At 40.5% G+C, this 17,092-nt stretch overlaps 1 protein-coding gene across 3 annotated transcripts in view; it reads right to left on the bottom strand.

Moving 5' to 3' along the window:
* The window catches only part of CCT3 (chaperonin containing TCP1, subunit 3 (gamma)), a 25,394-nt gene extending 14,122 nt beyond the window's left edge, over nucleotides 1-11,272 (bottom strand). Inside the window, exons 1-6 of one of the 3 annotated variants that reach the window (XM_006895755.1) lie at nucleotides 11,012-11,272; nucleotides 9,185-9,246; nucleotides 7,347-7,397; nucleotides 7,193-7,255; nucleotides 6,790-6,886; nucleotides 1,688-1,805 (exon numbers count right to left, since the gene is read on the bottom strand). In XM_006895755.1, the coding sequence (XP_006895817.1) occupies nucleotides 1,688-1,805; nucleotides 6,790-6,886; nucleotides 7,193-7,255; nucleotides 7,347-7,397; nucleotides 9,185-9,246; nucleotides 11,012-11,042 (422 nt within the window). In that variant the 5' untranslated portion in view covers nucleotides 11,043-11,272. The remainder of the gene's footprint in view (nucleotides 1-1,687; nucleotides 1,806-6,789; nucleotides 6,887-7,192; nucleotides 7,256-7,346; nucleotides 7,398-9,184; nucleotides 9,247-11,011) is intronic. The other 2 variants (XM_006895757.1, XM_006895756.1) reach the window with 2 other exon arrangements.
* Nucleotides 11,273-17,092: the final 5,820 nt, after the last annotated feature.

Genomic DNA, 17,092 nt, shown 5'->3' with positions numbered 1-17,092 from the left:
AACAACAACATACACACATTGTGTGAATATGCCACAGCTTCTTTATCCATTCACTTGTGACAGGTATTTGGGTTGTTTCCATCTCTTTGCTACTGTGAACATGCAGCAATAAACATGGTTGTGCATACATCTGTTTGAGTGGTAGTTTTGATTTCTTTAGGGTATATTCCCAGTAGTGGAACTGCTGGGTCAAATGGTTATTTCTATTTCCAACTTTTGAGAAAGTGCCATACTGCCTTCCAGAGTGGTTATACCACTTTACACTCCCACCAACAGTGAATAAGGGTTTCAGTTTCTCCACAACCTCGCCAGCATTTGCTGTTTGCTGCTCTGTTGAACTATGCTAATCGTTACTGGGGTGAGATGATGTCTCATAGATGTTTTGACAACATTTCTTAAAAAACCATAATCACAGTAAAAATGCACTGAACTACTAATCACAACATTGCCATTAAAAAAAGCTAAAAGAACAACACTTTCGTGGTTTTCCTTTATGTCACGATTTAATTAACCTAAGTTAGGAGTCATACATTTCTACATACCCTTCATTGCCCTATAAGCACGTAGCAAATACAAACATCAAGTTCTGTTGATTATTAGGTTAGACTCAAATAGCATTTTCAGTTTCAGTGCTTTTGATTTGAATGGAAAATGGCCAGCTATCACACTGTACAGCAGTGAATTAGTTATAAATATGTAACAGGATATTGTTGTTGATTGCCGATGAGTAGAGCATGACTTGTAGTGACCCTATGAACAAGAGGCTTGAAGCCTTTCTATAACTATCGTCATTTATCATAGTGCAATTTCCAGAGGCATGTTGTTTAGGAACTGGATGCCATTCCTACTTGATAACAGAATAGTAATAACTAATATTAAGTCTAGAATAAGAATAGTTCTCTAACTCCTTAAAAGCTCTCTCACTAGAATCTAAATCTTGAAAGGTAGGCGTATTTTACTTGGTAATTAAAATTATTTTCCCACAGCAGAATCTTACAAGGAAGCTTGCAGGTAACATGCAACCAAGATATTTTGAAAAATTAATCCTTGTTCTTAAGATTTTGCATTATTTTTCCTTTTTTTTTTGCATTATTTTTCTATTTTCTAATTTTCTTCATTAAAGGAAAAATATAAAACTGACAAACACCAACATTTTATTATGGCTTGGGTAAAAGTTTTCAGAGCAAATTAGTTTCTCATGCAATAGTTTATACATTTTGTTTCATGACATTAGTTGAAATCTCAAGCTAATAGTATGTCACTCTTCCCATTTCCCTTCTCTCCCTGTCCATCTTTCCTACTCCTTGTCTTCTGAATTTTGGGGGAGCAAATGCTATCCTTCTGGTCTCTATAGTTGTTTTGAGATGTAAGGTTATTTCCAGGAATGAATTCAATTCTAGGACCAACAGACAGTTTGTTCTAAAGACTTGGGGATCCCACCGATCTCTATCAGACTCCATCTAGAACTTTCTACTAGGTAGTTGCTTAAGTCATTTGGATTAATTGCTTCTGTAAATTTTCACTCCCCCCTCCCTTCACCGGAAAAGACCAAGAATTGTATCTTAGATGTTTCCCTCTTCATCTGTTCTCCTTACAAACCAACAAGGGTATAGCCTTCTTCCTTTACCACTTAAGAACAGTTTTCCAGGCCTCCCATATTTGACATTGTTTCTGGTCCTTTTAATACCTGATTTTTTTAAGGGTGCTGATCATATCATCCAATGCCTTGCGGTATGCACTGATTACGACTGTAGGGTGCATTTGCTGCTCCAGGAAGTGCTCAGCCACAGACAGCATCTCCCCAGCTGAAAAAAGATACAAACACCATAGTTAACTTTTTTTAAAATAATTTTTTATTTTATATTGGCTTGCTTACACAATTTATATATATTAACTTTTTTTTAAAAAAATAAAACACAAAACTTTATTTCAGATAAAATGAACATTTCCATAATTTAGGGCAAAAGCAAAATAGGACTTCCTTATCATGATTCCAGGAAGGAGCGACAGAGCCTTCTGCAGGGACAGGCTCCTGCGTGCCCTCTACCTCTGCCTACATACTCGAGGGCAGCTTCTGTAGCCTTTTCTTGTTAGGGATGCCAGTTCTTCTGAATTCTTCCCTCTCTTTGAGGTATTCTGCTTTGCACTCTTCATAAAAGGCCGGATCATTATAGTGAGCGGTGAGACAATCTTTTAGTGCAGAATTTTCTTTCCGGCATTTTACCACCATGAGAATTCCAGAATCCTGGCAACATTTGGTAAAGTCTTGAATGTGTTCAGAACATCTCTCTCTCATTATTTTAGGGATCAAAACATCTTTCTCGACATGCCTGAGATGTTGATCTGCAGGATCGAGCGCCATCGCGGCTATATATTAACTTTTAAAAAGACAATTTTATTACACTTCTTAAAACTAGCAAGATCACCTACGCTGGACAGGTTTTAGCAGTGCTACCAGATTAAGACAAACTAGGAATAAAGGCTTGGTGATCTACTTTAGAAAATGAGTTAATTAAAATATTACAGATTAAACAAACAGAAAACTTGGTGCAATTCTACTCTCAATAAAAGGATCACTGTGGGGGAGCTCTGGTGGCCTAGTGGCAAGGAACTGCAACTACAATCCCAGAGGCGTACGGTTCGAACCCACCAGATGCTCTGCCGAGGAAGGAGGGACAATCTCCTCCTGTACCAGTCAGATCTGATTTGACGGTACGTACGTACGTACGTACACACACACACACACATCACTGTGAGCCAGAATTTAAAAAAATATTGAAAATTTATAAATGGTCAACAAATGAAAGCAATTACAAAACAACTCATATAACTATTAATGGGGAGCTGAGTGATAAGGAATTTGGCTGACAACACAAAGGTACATAGTTGGAATCCACCAGCTGCTCTACAGGATAAAGATGGGCAATTTCCACCTGTTGAGATTGGCACTGAAAACCCACTGGAGGGTCAGCTAAAAATTGGTTCTGACTCAATAGTACATAACATAGTTGTTAAGAGCTGTAATCAAATCACAGTGAGACGCTACTTCACCTGTCTATTAAGACTAAGCAACGCTAATCCACTGCAGTCAATTCTAATCCCTCATAGGGGTTTCCAAGGTTGTCAATCTTTACAGAAGCAGACCACCTCATCTTTCTTCCAGAGTAGATGGTGAATCCAAACTGCCAACCTTTCAGTTACCAAGTCAATACTTATCCATGGTGCTATTACTATTATAATAGCAATGTTAAATAAACAATATAACAAAACCCCACCAGGGAAAACAGGTGTTGTCTAAATTGTACAAAAACTGGAAGCTTCATACATTACTGATGTGAACGTTAAATAATATAGTCATTGTGGAAAACTTTCAAAAAGTTGAGTATGACTCAGCAATCCCCATCCTAGAAGCATATTTAGAAGTAAAGGCAAGAATGCAAACGAAACACCACCCAAATGTTCAATGCAGCACTTCACACAACAGACAAAACGCAGAGCACATGAATGGATTGAATAAAATGTGGTATTAACCCACAAAATGGAAATCTACTCAACTATAAAAATAAATGAAGTCCTAATGCATGCCTCAACACAAACCTTGAAAACACTATGCAGGGGGTGAAATAAACAGCAAAAGAACAAACACATCATGATTTCACACATATTAAACAAACAAATGTAAAGTCACTAGACTTTAGAGTGAGGAATGAAGAGATTCTGCTTACGGGGTACAGAGTTTATGGTCAAAGTGGGGGAATGATTTAGAAAAGGACAGCAAAATAGCTGCAAACACTGAACTTAAACATGTTCACAATGTTGAAGATGCAGGACTGGGCAATATACATTTTATTTACTGCTTTCTGAGCTCAAGTCAACTTAATGACAACAGTCATCCTAAATTTTACAGTTTGTACAAGCTAATTCATTGAGAAACTAACCAACTAAACAAAACACTAAAGCCCACTGCCACGGAGTCAGCTCCAATTGGCAGCAGCCTTCATTTCTATTTCTACGGTTATGATCTGATCTTTACTGAAGGAGAATACCCATTTTTCTCCCATGGAGCAAATGGTGGATTAGAGTTGACCTTTATGCCACTCCACAAAAACCCAAGTGTGCTGTCAAGCTGGTTCTCATGTAAAGCTATCCTCTATCAGGTTTCCAAGGCTATAAATCTTTACATGGGAGCTCAGATGTACTAGTAGTAAAGAACTGCATTGCCAATCCAAAGACAAAGACAGGCAGCTTGAATTTACCAACTGTTCCGAGAAAAAGGAACAATCTTCCCTCCAGTGATTTGTTGTTAAGTGCCGTGGAGTTGCAGGACTCATAGCGACCCTATGAAGGAAGAGTCCTTGACACTTGGGTGCCTTTCATCCTCTCTTCAAGTTCGTAGGGTTTCTGGATGCAAGCTATTAGGGAAGTGGATGCCACTCCTCCTTCCACGCTTGTTTAATCAGGGAGCTCCACCCCACTCTCAGTCCGCATTGGGTAGCCAACCATTAACGCATTTGACACATCCGTGTCACGGTGTTCATTCAGCCTCACAGCAACCACAAGTGACCACAGGACGGCAACTTGTACACCAGGGCTATATGACCTAGAGGAATGTCTGAACAAAAACCAAGCTGCTGCTGTCTTCAACCCAAGGCCAAGCGTGGCTTCCCTGGCTCCTGGAGGCAGAGTAGTCTTTCTCCAGAGACCGCCACAACACAACACCCATGTACACAGCACCATGCTCTCTGGTCAAAGGATCACAGCCACCCAGGGTGGAGCAAACCTGGGCGATTATGGCCGTCTCCTCCCTCCTCTTCTCCTTTTGGGCTTGAAGCCGCTGCTGCCTTCAATCCAAGGCCAAACGTGGCTTCCCTGGCCTGATTTACAGCCTATGAAAATTAGCTGGAGGCTATGACTTGGTTCTGACTTGCTGGCACATGACAACAATCTTTACAGGAGGAAAGTGCTTACCTTTTTCCCTTGGAGTGGCTGAATGTGAACCACCAATCTTTTGGTTAGCAGCATGATACATTACTATTATACCATCAGGGCTCCTTATTTCAGTAATAAAACATCTTTAATCAAGCATACGAGAGAGACAGAGACAGACAATCTCCCATACACACAGGTAAGGGAGCAAGGGAGTTCTGGAGGCATAGTTGTGGGAGCTGTGCTGCTAATACAAAGGCTGCCCTTTTCTCGTGGTTTGAATACACCAGTAGATCCATAGGGGAAAGATACGCAGTCTCCTCTGGTATGATTTACAGCCTCCCAAAAGCATGCTATGTATCAGTTCCATTTCAAGGAGACTGAGCTAGTGATGTAGCACAGAGAGCTTTAGTGGCATAGCTCATAGGTGGTGTGCTGCTAACCAAAATAATGTATCTCTCTGGCAGTTCAGAAAGATGGACAAACTCTTATGTAATTTACAGCCTCCAAAAACTTGCTAGAGTCAGCTATGAGTCAGTTATAACTTGAAGGCAATGAATGAGTTTAAGTGCAGAGCCAATGGCGGGGGGGAAGTTATTTCAATTTCTTAATCATAACTAAACACTCTGAGGGAATGAGTTGCTGGTTTCATGGTCCTGGGACCAAAGGTTGGGAGAAAGTAAGGTCAACAGGCATAATATAGTCTACAATGTCCTAAATGCTACCTTGGTGAGTAATGACTGGGATCTTTAAAGTTTTTGAGCAACCATGCAGTGTACTTTATTGTTCAAAATGACTTTCCTAGCCCTCTGGCTTTTACTTTCACCACAATGCTGGGTGAGGACAAGCAAACAAGGTATTGTAGACTACTAGTAAATCCCCTTAGGAATGGAAGACCAATTTGTCTCGCAAACTTTCACGCAAATCACATTAATAAATTTTCCCTATTTCAACTGATCCAAAATTAAGTTTACACATGCTCTTGGTAATTCTAAGTATATGTTACCAATTTAAAATTAAAAAAACCCTCCAACCAAAAATGCACATACAACTTTTCTCAAGGCTGTGAAACAGAAAAACATATGGAGAGAAATTGGCGTGTTTGTTATCACCTCAACACCTAAAGATAAAACCAAATTGCTAGCACTTAAATTTGTCTCACACACATATGTTTTACAAAAAGATCTGAAAGAGAGAAATCTAGGCACTCTGGACAAACTTCTAAAACTAGCCATAATTCCCAATCATCAAAATTCCTGGATCTAAAGATGTAATTGATGACTCAGCCAAATTTCCATCCAAATTACTATTCTCAAGATGCAAAACAAAAGGAATACACAAAAATTTTAAAACTTCTTAAAAATACATCTATTCTAATTTTAAGAACTCTATCATCTTAAGCATGTAGGCCAACATAAATTGACACACATTAATTTAAAATAGTTCTTTTTTCATTCTTTTACAATATTTAGTTAATGTGGTGTGGGGCTTTTTTGCAGTTAATGTTAATGAATTTTCCTATTATAAAAATTCTGTCAGTAACGTAAAATTTATACAAATTAACTTTTCACTAAAAACAATATGCTAAGTTTTTAGAAGCATGATCTTTTATAAGCCTGCAAAAAACTTTAAAATTAGCTATTAAAACTATTGCACATTATATCTTAGATTTGTACAGCTCATTCTCTATTTTATACTCAGTTGGGAAGGATGAATCGAGAAACCTACCAAGTTATTTACATTATAATTAGTGGGCAGGTAACAAAATTCCTATTTTAAAATGTAACAAACTTACTCTAGCAAATACATTAATACTTCAAACCAATTTTCCTTATCAACTCCTCTCCTTCATTCTCCTCTTACCAAGAATAATTACTGATGTAGTCCCATCGCCAACCTCTTCATCCTGAGTCCGGCTAATTTCAATCATAGACTTAGCTGCTGGATGCTGAACTTGAATCTGAAAGAAAAATGTAGACTGCCAACTCAACAGCTTCATAACCTCTTTTACTCAAACTAATGTTTGTTTCGATACTTACTCTTTCCTTTTATTTATTAACCATACCTTCAAAGATTAAAAGTAAAATTGTCCCTCAAGATATCCATGCAAGCAGTTATCTCCAAGGCCCCATCTTTTTTGGGAAATATATTCTGCTAACTCAGTTAATCTCGTTGAAAACAGAACACAGTTTCTTTTAGCTTACTTACTCGAAGCACTACCTAGTTACTCTAAAGATCCTGTACCTTTAAAGAAAATAAATCATACCTCCCGGAGGATGGCATTGCCATCATTGGTCATCACAATGCCTCCCATTGGGTCCAAAAGCATCTAAAACAAAAGCAAAAATTGTATTTAAGTATCTCAATTAGCAGAAAACTGTAGCCTAAGAATTTAGTAAGAGATAAATAAACATGCATACCTTCATCATAGACTTAGGGCCCAAACATGTTCGGATGATATCTGCAATTGTCTAATGGAAAGAGATAGAAAACACATAAGCACAAATCAGTTGTTATGTGCTGTCGAGTCGCCTGTGACTCATAGTGACCCTATGTACAACAGCCCTAAACCCTGCTTTGTCTTGTGCCAATCGCACTGTCTCTGACACTCACATCCTAATTACCCCAGTCACTGAATCAATCCACCTCATAGAGAGTCTTCCCCTCCTGTGCTGTCCGTCCACCCTCCCAAGCATGATGTCCCTCTCTAAGGACTGGTCTCTCCTTGCAACATGTCCAAAGGATGTCAGATGAAGCGTCAAAATCCTTGCCTCCAAGGAGCAGCCCGGTTGAACCCTCTCCAGGAGGAACCTGTTTGTTTTCTTAGCAGTCCATAGTACATTCAATACTATTCTCCAGCACCACAGCTCAAAGGCATCAATTCTCCTTCTATTCTCCCTACACTATCCAACTGTCTGATGAATAACAACTGATTACAAAGATCATGCGCATCAGAGCACAAATCAGAAGCCAGAGAAATTATGTGAGAGCGTATATGGGAAGGAATAGGAGTAATAAGGAAAGGGGCCAAGAAGAATGCACAGACAAGTGCCTGCATTTTTACAATGACACTTTCTTTAAATTTTTTTATTATTATTTTGTGTGTGTGTGTGTGTGGGGTTAAATCAGATGTGATTGGTACAGGAGGAGATTGTCCCTCCTTTCCCGGCAGAGCATCTGGTGGATTTGAACCATGTACCTCTGAGATCACAGCGCAGCTTCTTGCCACCAGAGCTCCCTGACAATGACACTTCTAAAGTAAAACTGGCAACAACTTTAGACATAGTATGCTATGCAGTTACTCATTCTCCCATGCTCCATGGAATGCATTCAGAGTGGATTTAGAAAGAAATTACTTTTCTTAAGAGAAAAAGAGCAACGTTTCCTCGAGTTTCAGTTTTCTCTTCCATGATAGGAGCTTTCCCAGCACCAATTATGTAAGATCACTTGATTCTTTCATGCAAAAGAATCCAGAATCTACAATGTGCACCAGGAATACTAAATAGAATATAGAGTTAGCTACCTCCACTCCAAGTAAATAAATTTAATATGAGACAGACGTAAACAACAAACAGCAAAAGAACCCTGACTAGCTTAGTATGTTATTGCTATTATGCCTAACTCTGCTGCAATCAGGATCATACTCCCCTAAAAGCAGGGAAGCATATTCTAAAGTCTACATGTTTAGAAAACTACATTACAAAGAAATATTGAAATAGTAAGGAAAAGAGTGAACACATACTACTACAGGCGAACAATGCCACTGTTATAAAAGACTGACAAGGGGTTAGGGGAAACTAAGAAAAGGGATAAATAATAAACACTGCATTGAAACAGATGAGGGAAAGAACTGTTTAAAAGGAATATATAATTAAGTATTATTTGCACAACAATAGTACAGAATAAGAGGTCGATAGCAAAGTGAACTGGCAGCCCCAAGTGGGGAGGAAATTGTTCAAAACTGAAAGAATAGAAATCCAAGTTCTTGATAAACTTTTGTTAAAATCTAAAAAAAAAGAAGCATGCCACCTTATAGCTATATAGTAATATCTTTAATTTTTACTTTTGCAGAGTATTTTTATGCATTACTTTATTTTCTCATTATAACTATGATAATCATTAATAATCACTCCTGTTTTAGATGCGAGATAAATTGATGCATATGAACAGAAGTGAAGTAACAAATTAACAATGGAGCCAGACGCATGATCATTTGGACACTGTCATTCAAAATCTCAGCTTAAAAAAGACATGCTACCTTGGCGGCATTGATATTTCCAGACTGAACTTTCCTTCCAGATTCACGCTTTGTGTTCTGGCCTAAAACAGAAAAAACAAAAGGCAACAATACAGGTACTACTGTGCACATTAATTACTTAATTCTTGACTTTTGGAAGTAAAATAACAAACTGCCATCAGGAGTGTACACATAGATCAAACTGCATATTTTAATATTAGTATGTTCTGCTTACTAATATGCCAACTATACCTCAACAATGAAATAAGCATACAGCTATTTACCTTTTTCCTCATGCCAACCTCTAGCATATAAGGAATTAACTCACAATACACCAAAACTCTGGAATCCTGGTCATCATTTTCTCCTCTAATACAACATTCATGTTTTTACATGAAGAGTCAGAATTAAGAGATTCAAAGTAAGCCACAGGGAATTCTTGAGATTATATGATAAAGTGTGAGATAAATGCACATTTTTTCAATGAGAGGATCCATTAGAATTTTTAAAAGGCTGATGGCCCTCAAAAAGTATGAATCATTGCTTTAACAGTTTTGTGTTTCACATTTTCCTATCTATTGAAGAACCATACTGATAGTTCCAATATAATCAATAATGTTTTCTTTCACTCTCAAAAGCCTCCATGTTTGCAAGAGAAATTTCATGGCTACTTCTTGTTTGAAGGTGGTTAAGGGATGCCACAATAATCTATTAACTAACTTATCCTAAGAACTAGCGACATACACCCTTCAACAGAGTCTACATGGTGACAGCTGGTTATAGGCATTAAGGGCAATGTCAGTTTTAACCATCCTAACAATGACATTTCCTTCCCCCTCCAAATTGTCTACTTCCCTGCCATTGAAATCCTTCAATTCTGTCCCATCAAATCTAAACAAGTGACAGCCCTCAAGGTTTACACTGCCTCCCCAGGCAATGGTTAAAGGTCTACTACTCATTAGAAAGGAAGGTTTTTCAGGGCTAAATTATTAAAGTTTTCCTCTAGCCACCTCCCATGGGGGCGTGGAAAGGATGAAAAAGGAGGGGAGATGGCCAGTTAGGAATTTTAGCTGGACCTGCTGATAGGTTATGGAGAACAGGAACAAGCAGCAGCAAAGGAGGGCTGTAGCGCTTCCTAGTCACAAAGAAATACGAGGTATTCCCCAAAAGTAAAAAGGACTAGTCCTGCAGTTTTGAGAAAACTCAGCTGTTAGAAAATGACAGTGCAGGGGCCGCTGAGGGGATGATTTACATCTGAAGACCAGTGAGGAAAGCAAGGGGTCCCCCAGGTACAGAAAGCAATGAGAACGCGACCAAGAATAGCGTTTACTGTCTGCCAGGCTCTCTGACTACAGTTTTACTTACTTATCTCGTTTAATGTTAACACTTATAAAAGGTAATGCTAATCTTCGTAATACCGATGGAAACACTATTTTATAGAAAAATCTGCCCGGCGCGATATTGTCAGTAAAAGACAGGCCAAAAATGTAAAGGTAGGCCTAATTTAAAAGCCGTTATTCATTTAGCTACAACACACAGAACGCTGTGCGGAGAATTCCGGCAGGAGCATGGGCGGAGGGTGAGCAGCGTGGCAGGAGTGGGAAGGAGTCTTCTAAGGCGAGTACACACACACACACACAGACTCGGAGAAGAGAAGTATCAGTCTGCGTTTGTAAAAAGACTGGTATAAGTTAAAGGAAGATAAGACAGCGGGAAAAGGGGCTTTCTAAAGGAGGGCGATGACTGGCTCAGGAGCCAGGCCAGGGAGAAACCGGGATAGGGCAACATTCAAAGTGTGGCGAGATGAAGGCGAAAAGAAGGCCCTTCCCCGGCTTCCCCAGAACTCACTGAGCACGAGCACGGGACGATGACCCATCATGGCGGCGTGATGCAGAGCCCGGTACCCCGAACTGAGGGAACCGGCAGAACCTTCTGGAGAGAGAGAAGCAGAGAGAAGCCCAGAGAATGCTGCCTGCTCAAAGGGTACACCTAAAACCGCTAGTTTCCGGACTGCCACCAATCACCGTGCGAGCCTCCTGGATTGGCATGAAAACAAGCCAATTGACATTCTTAGCCCCGCCCCTACGCCAAAACAGCCAGGCAAGCTAGATAGAGAGAGCGCGATGATGAAAATGGGAGGGCACATACGCTTGCGCAAAAGGGTGGCCGCTCCCGGCCTCGTGCCGCGCGAAACTAAGCGCAAGCGCCGAGACTCGGGCAGTTGGTCCGGCACCCCACTGCGCATGTACACTAACTCCTGGGGAGGGTGCAGGGGTCGAGATCTTAGATATACGCCTCAGGTCAGGTGAGGTTATTAAATTGTAGCTTGGTCCTTTGCTTTTCTCGGTCTGTGGAAGTCATGGAAGGCGTGCCAGTTCCAATCTTTTGCTCTAGCCTTAGACCGGGAGAGGAATAGAAGGGGAAGACTTATGCCTGCCGTTGAGGGCAGACCTGGCCGGTTTGAAGCTGGAGGATGGGAGTGGCCCTGCAGGGCTGGGAGTGACGACCCTTTTTGGAACACTGGGAGTTGTGGTTCATCTCCTTACTCCCTGTAAGCAGCTTTCCTTGTTAGGCAAAATACTGAAGCTGTGAGCGGTACCGGAAGGTGATGGGATAGGCTTTCCCCTTGCCTACACATTTTCTCAACCATTCCCTCTAGTGCTTGAAGGTTTTATATCTCCACGCCCATTTCCCTCCCCTTCCTTACTTTGCTCATCCACTCAACTGCTTGTCCGTTAGAGATGACTGCAGCCAGAGTATTTAAATTGCCAAAACAGAAAGAACTGATGCTGTAGAAATTAATCGTGGAGAAAACAGTTTGTTAAGGCCGAGAGTAATTGGGGTTATTTTCTTTGAGGATTTTGTGGGCTATTTTTAGGAGACTCTAAAGGTTTGGGTTTGGTGAAATACTATTTCCTTTGGAAGAAAGCCCGAGAAAACGCTATGGGGCACTTCTGCTCTGTAACACCTGGGGACTCTAGAAATCGAATTCAAGTTCATGGCACCCAACAACAACAGATTATGCCAATAAGTCACTTATGTGTGGCCATAAGAATTTTAAGTATAAGCCCTGCTGTAGAAAGTTTATGAAATTGTCAATTGTAAAAATAATAGCGAGAGTTGTTGATCATGTGATGCTCTGATTGTTTCCCAGGCACCCCACCTCATTGGTATTCAGATGGAACAGCACACTAGTCAGCCTGCTAATGAAAAAGGTGTGTGTCAAAGGCCCCACTACCCTTCCCTTAAAAGCCACACCTATTCTATTGGTATGTTCATTTTGACCTGTGAATTAATTGGAAAGTATATTCTGCATTCCCCAATAAATAGATACAATTCAGTATTTCCAGTGGTAAGAACTGGATCTGTCATAGAATTGAAAAAAAAAATCAACTTAAACTCTAGCGATGGAGTTGGAACCAACTCATAGTTGACCCTCCTTTGGATTTCTGAGGCTGTAAATTGTGCAGGAGTAGATTGTCCATCTTTCTCCTATGGAGCTGCTATTGTTTTTGAACTGCTGGAGAGCTGCTACCTTTTGGGTTAGCAGCACAACTCTTTATGGACTGGACCATCCTTCTTATTAATTAATTGTTGAAAGAACTTACTCTTCCTTTATATTTCTTCTTAAAATGGAGACTTTGTATACAAGGATCCTAAGATACATGGTATTAACTGTTGTTGTTATGGTTATGTACTGATTTATAGCTGACAATCTACTGGGTTTTCAGGGGCAGTAAATCTCACAGGAGGAGGTTCCCCATCTTCTACTTTGGAGAAGCTGGTGGATTCGAGCCTTGTGCCTTTGGGTAGGTAGTGCAACTCTTTACTGCTAGGCTACCAGAGAGAGCAAACAAATACTTTGAGTGGGACTGACATTCCTCTGGGGGCTAAAGAAATAACCTGAGGGAGTCTCTTTAGCTGTTGTTGTTGTTATGTATCGTTGAGTTGGAACTGACAGAAGGCTCACTTTCCAGCAGGTTTTTCAGAGGCAGTCTATTGCATAGGAGATATTCCATCCTTCCCCCACCGAACAGCTGGTGGAATCAAACTGGGTGCGTTTGGGATTACAGTGTAGCTTCTTACCAGTAGGCCACTAGAACTCCCTATTTATAGCTGTTATTGTTAGGTGTTATCGAGTAGAGTTTGACTCATAGTGACCCTCTGAGCAAAAGATCTGAAGCCTGTGCCATCCTCACACTTTCTGAGACACTCAAGCCCATTGCAGCAGTCACTGTGTTAGTCTGTCTGGTTGAGGGTTTGGTTTTTTTTTTTTTGGCAACATTACACCTTCCCAAGTATGATGTGAAATAGCTGATCCGTGGAATGTTGTTGTTACGTGCCATCGAGTCGCTTATGACTCACAGGGACCCTATGTACAACAGCCCTAAACCCTATTCTATCTCTTGCCAATCTCACTGTCTCCACACACCTATCCCCATTACCCCAGTGATGGAATCAATCCCCCTCATAGAGGGTCTTCCTCTCTTTGACTGTCCCTCCACCCTCCCAAGCATGACGGCTCTCTTCAAGGACTGGTCTCTCCTTGCAACATGTCCAAAGTATGTCAGGCGAGGCTTCAGAATCCTTGCCTCCAAGGAGCAGCGTGGCTTCACCCTCTCCAGGACGAACTTGTTCTCCTAGCAGTCCATTGTATATTAAATATTCTTCTCCAGCACAACAGCTCAAAGGCATCAGCTCTCCTTATGTCATCCCTAGTCATTGTCCAGCTCTCTGAAGCTAGCAAGTAATGGCAAGACTATGGCCCGGATCAGGCGCACCTTAGTCTTCCCTTCTGTTCTGGCCTTTTCATCCATTGTTTCTCTCTGCCATTTCATTTTCTAAACTTCCCAAAGGCTCAGTTTTGTTTTCTCCATTTGTCACTTTGGAGTGATCATTTACAACTATTTCTTTAACTCATTGCTATGAAGTTGAAACTTACTTAGCTGACCCTACAGCAGGTTTTCAGAAGGATGTAAATCACAAAGGAGTTGGCTGCCTGCCTTTCTCCCGAGGAGCTGCTGGTAGATTTGAACAACTGAGGGGAATCATCTTTGGGTTAACAGTGCAACTCCTACAGACTACACCACGAGATTTTTCTTATTTAGTTGTTGTTAGATGCCCTCAAGTCAACTATGACTCATAGTAACCTATGAGCAACCGCTCTGAGCCTTGCCTATCCTTTGCCATTTTCATCATCTCATATACTTGAGCCCATTGTTAAAGTCACTGTGTCAATCCATCTTATTTGGAGTATTCCTCTCTTTCACTGACCTTGTCCCCTTCCAAGCATGATGTCTTTGCCAAGGATTGTCTGCTTCTAATAACTTGCCCAAAATATGTGAGACAAAGTTTTACCATCTTTTCTACTAGGAAGCAACTTTCTCCAAGACATATTTGTTTATTCTTTTTCAGTCCGTAGATATTAAGTACTCCTCTCCAACACTACAACTCAAAAGCATTTGTTCTTCTGTAATCCTTAGTTATTGTCCAAATTGAAAAGACGTGGCTTGAATCAGGTACACCTTAGTCTTTTAACTGACATCAATTGCTCTTTAGCACTTTGAAGAATAGCACTTTGAAGAAGTCTTTGACAGCAGATTTTCCAGAGTGTGAAATGTCTTTTGATTTCTTGGCTCCTGCTACCAAGGGATCAAGTAAGATGAAATGGTTGACAACTTCAACCTTTTTTTCCATCTATTATGATCTTGCCTGTTGCCCAAGTGGTAACCATTTTTTCCTTGATGTTGAGATGCAATCCATATTATAGGCTATAGTCTTTCATCTTCTGCAGCAGTGATTTCAAATCCTCTTCACTTTTAGCAAATAAGATTGTGTCATCTGTGTAACACAGGTTCTTGATTCTTCTTTCGATTTTGATGCCACATTCTTCTTCATAAAAGTACAGTTTCTAGAATGATTTGCTCAGCATACAGATTGAATAATTGTAGAGAAAGGATACATCCCTGACACACACGCTTCTTGGTTTTAAACTCTGCAGTGTTCCCTGACAGCACTCTTTCAGTTTGCCATTCTGAAGTAATCTGGATTTGCTGTGATGCTGAGCGTGTCATTTGGGTTTCAAATGCCATAACAGTTGCCCGTCGTGGACAGTGGTGGAGCTCCCAGTTTAAGGCAAGTTTGGAAGCAGGAGTGACATCCACTTTCTAAACCACATGCTTATGGAAACTCTCTGAACATGGAGAAACGATGATAGTTATAGAAAGTTTTTCCTCATAGAGTCACTATGAGTCATTTTCGACTCTATGACAACAACAACAGTGTTCCCTTACTCTGTTCAGACAACAGCTTCTTGGTCTAGTTATAGGTTTCATATAAGCACAACTAAGTGTTCTGGGAATCCCATTCTCAGTGTTAGGTTTAGGGGTAGGGTTTTGTTATGATGTAATAATGCGGTTATGATCCACACAGTCAAATGCCTGTACATAGTCAGCAAATCTCAAATAGATATCCTTCTGGTATTCTTTGCTTTCAGCCAAGATCCATCTGACATCAGCAGTGATATTGGTGCCAGTCTCTTCTAAATCCACCTTCAATTCCTGGCAGTTCTATGTTAATGCACTATTATGGTTGTTTTTAAATAATCTTCACGATTTTACTTGCCTGTGATATTAGTGATTGTTGTTGTTGTTGTATGTGTCATCAAGTTGCCTGCGATTCATAGTGACGCTATGTACAACAGTTCTGAACCCTGCTCTATCCTGAGTCAACCTGATTGTCTCTGACACATGTACCCGCATCACCCCAGTTATTGAGTCAATCCATCTCATCGAGTGCCTTCCTCTCTTGCACTATCCCTTCACCCTCCCAAGCAGATATTAAGCCTCGCTCGGGTCATAACTGTATGCTCGTATATGTCGTCCTTTTCCTTGGACCTGTCCTCATCTTGAGAGCGCCTCTCCACCAGATATGTGAAACATGGGGCAGGAGCGTGCAGCAATACGCAAAGTATGTCCAATGGAGCTTCAGAATCCTTGCCTCCAAGGAGCAGCCTGCTTTCACCTTCTCCAGGACCAAACTCTTTGTTCTCTTAGCAGTTCATGGTGTATTCAATACTCTTCTTTAGCACCACAACTCAAAGGCATCTGTTCTCCTATTATCCCTAGTCATTGTCCAGCTCTCTGATGCATAGCAAGTAGTTGTAGAGACCATGGCTTGGGTCAGCCACATCTTAGTCTCCAGACTAACATAGTTGCTCTTCAGTACTCTGGAGAGGTCCCTGACAGCAGATTTTCCCAATGCAATTTGTCTCCTGATTTCCTGGCTGCTGGTGTGAAGAGTGTTGATTGTGAAGCCAAGCAAACTGAAGCTGTTAACAATCTCAGACTCTTCACCATCTATCATGATGCTGCCAATCAGCCCAGTGGTGAGAATATTTGTTTTCTTGATGTTGAGCTTCAATCCATATTGAAGACTATAGTCCTCAACCTTGATAAATAGCATTACTTTCCTTATTTCATTTTCAGAGTTCTCTTTGTTACTCTAGAGGACTGATATTTTTATCTCAAACCCTCCCACTTTTACTGAATGGATAACAGTAATTTCTTTGCTCACTGTTTTGGATTTTCTATATAGGATCACATTATTGAAGTATAAAAATAGTTTTACTTCCTCTCTACCTATTTTAATGCCTTTTATTTCTATCTCCTGCTTCATTGCTCAGACTAGGAATTTCCAATATAATACTTAATAGAAATAGTGATAGAAGGCATCCTTCTCTGGTTCCCATTTATCAAAATGCCTTCTGTCTCTCTTCTCTGAAAGTAATGTTGGCCATTGGTTTTGTATATGTTGTTCTTGTTATGTGCCATCAAATTGCTTGGGACTCATAGTGACCCTATGCACAGTAGCTCGGAGCTCTGCCTTGTTCTGAGCCAATCTCATTATCACTGACACACCTGCTCCCGT

The sequence above is a fragment of the Elephantulus edwardii genome, unplaced genomic scaffold (assembly GCF_000299155.1).
Source record: "Elephantulus edwardii isolate Elephantulus edwardi_28Jun2011 unplaced genomic scaffold, EleEdw1.0 scaffold00176, whole genome shotgun sequence".
NCBI lineage: Eukaryota > Metazoa > Chordata > Mammalia > Macroscelidea > Macroscelididae > Elephantulus > Elephantulus edwardii.
This window is presented reverse-complemented; position numbering and strand designations above follow the sequence as displayed.